The 6,813-nt window shown below is 49.8% G+C and overlaps 3 protein-coding genes across 3 annotated transcripts in view; 2 read left to right on the top strand and 1 right to left on the bottom strand.

Annotated features, from left to right (window-relative positions):
- The window catches only part of EMH_0009960 (uncharacterized protein), a gene marked incomplete at both ends in the record, with an annotated part of 3,653 nt that extends 2,201 nt beyond the window's left edge, over positions 1-1,452 (top strand). The window contains 4 exons of the mRNA XM_013498808.1: positions 257-420; positions 689-794; positions 909-978; positions 1,190-1,452. Of these exons, the coding sequence (XP_013354262.1) occupies positions 257-420; positions 689-794; positions 909-978; positions 1,190-1,452 (603 nt within the window). The remainder of the gene's footprint in view (positions 1-256; positions 421-688; positions 795-908; positions 979-1,189) is intronic.
- Positions 1,453-3,299: 1,847 nt separating this feature from the next.
- Positions 3,300-3,773, top strand: EMH_0009950 (uncharacterized protein; the record flags this gene model as incomplete). The annotated part of the gene is made up of 1 exon (XM_013498807.1): positions 3,300-3,773. The coding sequence occupies one exon, from the start codon at positions 3,300-3,302 to the stop codon at positions 3,771-3,773; it is 474 nt and encodes a 157-aa protein (XP_013354261.1).
- A 1,354-nt stretch (positions 3,774-5,127) lies between these two features.
- EMH_0009940 (synaptosomal-associated protein 25, putative) lies at positions 5,128-6,631 on the bottom strand (the record flags this gene model as incomplete). The annotated part of the gene is made up of 3 exons (XM_013498806.1): positions 5,128-5,277; positions 5,715-6,157; positions 6,397-6,631. 3 exons carry the CDS (start codon positions 6,629-6,631, stop codon positions 5,128-5,130), a joined length of 828 nt encoding a protein of 275 aa, XP_013354260.1.
- Positions 6,632-6,813: the final 182 nt, after the last annotated feature.

The raw sequence follows: 6,813 nt of genomic DNA, 5'->3' as shown, positions 1-6,813 counted from the left end.
GCATGCGAGGGTTTTGAGGCGCCGCGTTGCTGCACAGAAAACAGAAAGACTCCTCGGCGTCATGCTGGTGCACCACCAAACCCTAAACCCTAAACCCTAAACCCTAAACCCTAAATTTTAGGGAGTATTGCATCTAAAACCGCTCAAAGGAATCCCTTTATCCTCCCCCTGTAACAACCGAATAGGTTCTCAGTATCCGAGTATCAGGGTTTAGGGTTTAGGGTTTAGGGTTTAGGGTTTAGGGTTTGTTGTTTAGTTAGGAAAGCCTCAACACCTAGACGACCTGCTGGACCGTCTTTCTTCTTTGCGTGGTTTGGACGAACACTTCGTTTTCTTTATCAACCAAAAAATCAGAGAAGCCCTCAACTCAAAACCCCCCAAAACCCTCGCAGCCACGGCTCTGCGCGTCCTCAGACAGAGGTAAACCCTAAACCCTAAACCCTAAACCCTCGTTATACTGCGCGAAACCCTACACCCGAGTACGTGGCTTCGTGCGGCNTAAACCCTAAACCCTAAACCCTCGTTATACTGCGCGAAACCCTACACCCGAGTACGTGGCTTCGTGCGGCGTATGCAGCTTGTGACACCTCGCCACAGCCATTGCTCCTGACATTTTGCCTAGGGTTTACAGTTTAGGGTTTACAGTTTAGGGTTTAGGGTTTAGGGTTTAGGGTTTGTGGGTGGACAGGGTCACCGCCCGCCTGCGACTGGACGCTGCGGGAAAGTCGAATTTTGTGGGTATCCTGGCGAAGGCATTTCAAGACCCCAACTGCGACCTGCATGCTCTCGCTAACGTAGGGTTTAGGGTTTAGGGTTTAGGGTCTAGGGTTTAGGGTCGAGGGTTTAGGGTTTGGGGGCTACGGTATAGGGTTCGCCTAGGATTTGGGGGTTGCGTGTTTTGTGTGCAGACCGCACTACACACCACAGAAGAAATCGAAGACTTCTGCGAGTGGCTGCAGAGCGGAATTTCCTTTGGCAGTAAACCCTAAACCCTAAACCCTTAAACCCTAAACCCTTAATCTTGAGCCCTTATATCGTAGGCCCCAAATTGAGAGAACTGCATCTGCCTTTCTGCGTCGACACTTTCCCTTCCAAAGCATTTTCTGCTAGCCTTCGTTTGTGTGCCCCCATCCTGATGCCGGTATTGCTGCTGCTGCTGCTGCTGCTGCNGCTGCTGGTTTTGCTTCAGTGGAGACGAAACGGCTCTCGGATAAGCAGTTGATTGTGATGAGGCAGCTGCTAGCTGCTACTGCAGCTCTTCACCCTGCGGAAAACCAATTTCTAGATAGGTGGAGCGAAGGAGTGACTTTCAAACCCAACGCAGAGATACAGCGCATGTGGGATGAGATACCTGAACCGCCAAAGCCACAGCAGCAGCAACAGCAGCAACAGCAGCACCAGCAACAGCAGGAGCGGCAGCAGGGATGGGGGGATCAGCAGGAACAAGACTAGGAGTAGCAACAGCAGCAGCAGCACTCGAGCAACAGCAGCAGCATCAGCGGGACATCTGCTAGCCAACGACGGTCTCAGTGGCTTCAGTTTTGTGTTTTTCAGTGCATCGCCAGTGTCAGGAGGTCCCTACCCCTTCTTTATAATGTTTAGGGCCTGGGGTGTATAGTGTAGGGCATAGAATAGCGGCTGTTGTGGCCTTGCGGCACTCCATGCTGGCTAGCTGGAGAATCTGAGGGAACCAAAGCGTTCACAGCAAATTCCTCCTCTAGCCTGCGCAGCTGTGAGATGATTCAACACCTGCTGCTGCAGCTGTTTCCCACATTTTGATCATTTTGAATAGTAACCAGCAGCACCAGCACCAGCAGTAGCTGCTGCTGCAAGGACAATACGGTGTGGGTCTGTGACCCAACTATGCAACGCAAAAAGCCACAGAGCTCTCCTTTCGATGCTGCTGCAACGCTATGCGTAGGGTCTGAAGTTTTGCATCGTCTTGAAATTTGAATTTTTTGCGAGAAGTCTTAAAGGTGGCACACACACAGATGTCGTTAATCTGTACTTAGTAATTATGTCGAGGCACTCGAGTTCATTTTATCTACGAACTAGAGGCGTAACTCAGTTTCAGAAGGGAATTTCACAACGGGAGCAAACGGTAGACTGTGCATTAAAACGGCACCACCTCTCTCTTGAAACCGTGCGCGGAGGCTCTGTGTGCAAGAAACCAGGAGGCGGCCGACAGAAGTGGATGTGTCTATAGTTCAAAGCAATATGTAGCAGTATGTAGCGGGCAGACAAACGATTCGAGTGTGAATCGGTTTTCTACGTTCATCTTTTTGAGTTTTCTCTTTCGTGTCGCGCGTGGTTTCCCGTGGTTTCTGTTCGAAACGCAAACTAGGGCGGTGGGGAGGGCTGACGGTGAATTCGATGCAGGGAAATTGCGGCAATGACACTTAAATAAAAATTCCACTCAAAAATCATGAAAAAAAGAAATGAGCCCCTTTAAAAACGTCCAGGAAGATAGAATCGTGTAAAACCGGTGGTGTGCAAGTGTACAGACACCTGGGCAAACGACGCGGATGAGCGTCGGCAATTCGACGTCACTTTTGTTTCTTCTGCAGTTTTTAGGAAACTTCTTTCCGTAAGATGATCAAATTGCGTTAAATAATTTAGGTGTGTTTAACAAGTGTAATTAATGTGTAAAAAATATCGAAACAGTAAAATATGCATGCCTTGGGGCCCGCCCTCCGAGCCTGCCTATTTTCGTGGATCTTCCGTTTCGTCTGTGTCGCCCCACAAAAAAGCACTCAAAAGCCAAAAGCATTTCGATTTCTGTCAATTAATTAAGATTCGAGTTCGTAAAGAGAATCCGACTTCGCAGAAACCCCGAACAGAAGGAACTGGAGGAGAGGTCACCAGACGGAACAAGTGACCTCTGCGCCTCTGCCAGCTGCTAGAACCACCACAAGGGCACCGCGGAGTTCCTGCCAAAAACACAATTGAAATAAATGAAATCAATTTAATTGTTTTAAAATAATCTGTTTAACGTAGCGTTTAGCTCGAAAGAATCAGCACCTGAAACGAAACTTAACCCTTGCGCCGCAGATTGGTTGCTGAGTCCGTCCTCTACCCCCTCCATTGCTGCGAGGTTCAACAAAACTGCAACAAACAGCTGGCAGCAGGGCTGCAAAGAACAGTAGCATTCTCGGCGGCAGCAGCAGGAGCAGTAGCAGATCCGCTGTCTGTCGCCTGGCTGTGTGGATGTTTGTTGCTTGACCCCTCCTCCGCTAGTGCAGAAGGAAGCCCTTTCTCTGTTGCTTTTCTAGCGCCCCTACCTCATCCGTGAATCGAGGATGAGTCAGAGCAGCTTGCCCCCCGAGCCGGCCCCTGCTGAGGGTTCGTTTCACAAGAGAGAAAGTACAGTAGCCGCGGGTGGAGAGGTCGACCCCACCTTACAAGGAGGGGCCGCTTCCCCTCGGCGATACAGCACGCGGAAGAGTTCGCTGGGCAACGGGGCGCCCGCTGCTGATCCTCCCCTAGAGGAAGGGCCTGCACAGCTGTCTACTGCGAGTGTTGGTGGTGCTGCTGCAGCAGCATTCGGCGATGGTGGGGGTGGCGAGGAGCTGCTGAACGAGGTGAATTTGCTGCAGCCTCCGCTGCCATCCTCGGCTTTGACGATGAGCGTCAGAGAATACCTCGAAAAAGAAATCGTTCCGTCACTGCTACCCGCCTTGGCTGCTCTCTGCGAGGAGAGGCCCCCAGCCCCCGTGCAGTATCTTGCTCACTACCTCTTAGAAAAGAGCTACCAAAACAACCCTAAACCCTAAACCCTTAAAACCCTAAACCCTAGGCCCTAAAAACCCTAAACCCTTGAAACCCTAAACCCTAAACAAAGCGCAAATGATGGTTGTTAAGCTTCAGAGTCTGCTCCACTATCTGAATGCCCAGAACAAATTCATTACAACAAATAAACGCAGAAAGAAAACTCGGCATACACCCTACGGGGCTGTTTGAGGGTATAGGGTTTAGGGTTTTACAGCTCCACATTCGCCTCAAACCCTAAACCCTAAACCCCTGCCGTGCCGTGCCGTGGACGTTGCTGTGCACGGCAAAGCCCACAAAACAGGGTTTAGGGTTTAGGGTTTACAACGCCTCTGCTGCCGGCCCCCCGGTTGGGCTGCGCGTGAAAACCCTAAACCCTAAATACTAAACCCTAAACCCTAAACCCTTAAAACCCTAAACCGTCGAGCGTCTTGACCTTTGCAAAGACACACTAACAACTGAAACAAGTTTTGGTTCGCCTTGGAGGCTTCAACTCACTGAGAGAGCCTAAACGGAAAAAACTAGGGTTTAGGGTTTAGGGTTTAGGGTTTGGGTAGGCGTAAGCATCGCCAAACCCTATATAGAGATCCTGGGGTCCTCCGTTGTCTACCTGCATATGCAACGATAAACAAAAGGTTTAGGGTTTAGGGTTTAGGGTTTACTAAACCCTAACAAGCAGACAGACAGACGCTGAGACCGAGTTTTAGGGTTTAGGGTTTAGAGAAGGGTTTAGGGTTTAGACAGCAAATGCATCAGCAGGCACAGAAAGAAAAAAACAACAACACAGCCGCATCCCTGCTGCTCCTCTCATCATCTCCTTCTCTCTCTGTTTCTGTCTCAGCGTCTGTCTGCTTCTCTCTATCTCTACATCTATCTGTTTTTCTCTCTCTTTGCTTGTTTCTCTGTCTCTCTGTCTCTCTTTATCTTTTTTAGCTCGGTCTCTATCTTTGTCTCTCTCTGTCTGTATCTGTCTCTGTCTCTGTATCTTTGTCTTCATTTCTTTCTTTTTTTTTCTCTCTATTCATTTCTGTCTGCTTTAATTTGCCTGTTTGCTTTTGTGTTTGTCTATTTATTTTTCTATCCAATTACTTTTATTTTTATTTATTTTTATTTTTATTTATTTATTTATCTGTCTGTTTATACGTTTTTTCTGTTGTTTGTTTGTCTCTTTGTTTATGTGTTTGTCTCATTGTTTATTTGTTTCGTTCTTTCTCTCGTTGCTTATCTGCCTCTATATATATATATATATATATATATATATATATATATATATATATATATATATATATATATATATATTTATATAAATTTATTTATTTATATATTTATTACTATATATATTGTTTTATAGTGTGTGCATCACCGTTTGAGTATTTGTTTGATTTGTAGTTTTTGTTTTTCCATTTCTTTTTTGTTTGTCTGCACGCCATCGACGATGAAATTCAGTGTTTCGTTTTGCTGCTGCAGCTCTTTGTTTATTGCTGCTGCTCGGCCCTCCAGCTCCCCCAGCTGTACATACACCCCAAACAACACACACACACATACAGAACATACACACACTATATACTACCTTGCTGATGCAACTGCTGCTGCTGCTGTTGCTGCTGCTGCTGCTGCTGCTCCTACTGCGGCTACGGCTACTGCTGCTGCAGTAGCGTGTGCACTCGCTTTCCCTTGTGCAGCAGCAGCAGCAGCAGCAGCAACAGCAGTAACAGCAGCGAAAGCAGCAGCAGCAGCAGCAGCAACAAAAACGACAGCAGCAATAACACCGGTAATACCAACAGCAGAAAATACCAACAGCATGAAAATGCAGCTACATCAGCAGCAGCAACAAGAGCAACAGCGACAACAGCAGCAGCAGCAGCAGCAGCGGCGACAGGAGTAACGGCAGCAGCAGCAGCAGCAGCAGCAGCAGCAGAAGCAGCAGCAGCAGGAGAGGCGCTGACCATGAGAGAGAGTCTCTGGAGGTCTCGTTGTACGCCGTCGTCGAAGTCGCTGTCTGTTGTTGCTGCTGCTGCATCTCGGCCTTGCAGCAGCGACAGTCGTTGCTGCTGCAGCAGCTGCTGCTGCTGCTGCACCTGAATCTGTTCCCGCTGCAGCTGCTGCTGCTGCTGCTGCTGACTGCCCGCAAAATCCCCACCACTACTACCATCACCAGCAGCAGCAGCATCAGAATACCGCCCCTGCCCTTGCCCCTGCCCCTGCTGCTGCTGCTGCTGCCGTCTCCTGCTGCTGCTGCTGCTGCTGCTGCTGCTGCTGCTGGTAGTAGGTGCAGTGAAGAGCTGCGCGAAGGACCCCCACCAGCTCTTGAGGCCGCCCAACAAATATTTGGATGTCTGCAGGTTGCCGCCTATCTCCTCCGTGGTGTCGGCGATGCGCTCCAGCTGCTCTGCATAGCAACCATAGACAAACAAACAACGAGGGTTTAGGGTTTAGGGTTTAGGGTTTAGGGTTTGGGGTCTAGGGTTTTGAAATCGGAATCTTCACGGCTGGGGACCGTCGTCTAGGGTTTAGGGATCACGGGGGTAGGGTTTAGGGTTTATGGTTTAGGCATTTGCGCCCACAAAGAAAAGTATTAGGGTTTAGGGTTTAGGGTTTAGGGTTTGTGGTTTAGGGTTTAGGGTTTACCTGACTGTGCTGCGAGCTGCATGGCTGTCTGCTGCGAGGTTTGGTTTGTCTCGCCGACGATACGGAGAGAGGCAACCAGCGAGGAGCGGCACTGCTGCTGCAGCCTCTCTATCTCAGAATCATGGTGGTTATAGTGCTGCTGCTGCTGCTGCTGCTGCTGCTGCTGTTGACGCGGCTCCAGCAGCAGCTCCTGCTGCATGTACTGCTGCTGCTGCCCGTAATGCTGCGGCTGCATGTAATGCTGCTGCTGCTGCTGCCGCTGCTGCTGCTGCTGCTGCGGCTGCTGCTGCTGCTGCGGCGTTGCTCGCCAGGAGCCCCAAGAGCTAAAGGGACCCTCAGTATAGCGTTCAGGGGGGCCCCCGTGCCGTGGGCATGAAGGCCACCTTGGGGGGCCCCCAAACGGCCCCCCTGGAGGGG

Source organism: Eimeria mitis, genomic scaffold, assembly GCF_000499745.2.
Source record: "Eimeria mitis Houghton genomic scaffold, Emh_scaff372, whole genome shotgun sequence".
NCBI classification, from domain to species: domain Eukaryota; phylum Apicomplexa; class Conoidasida; order Eucoccidiorida; family Eimeriidae; genus Eimeria; species Eimeria mitis.
The sequence above is the reverse complement of the archived record's forward strand: the minus strand, read 5'-3'. Positions and strand labels throughout refer to the sequence as shown.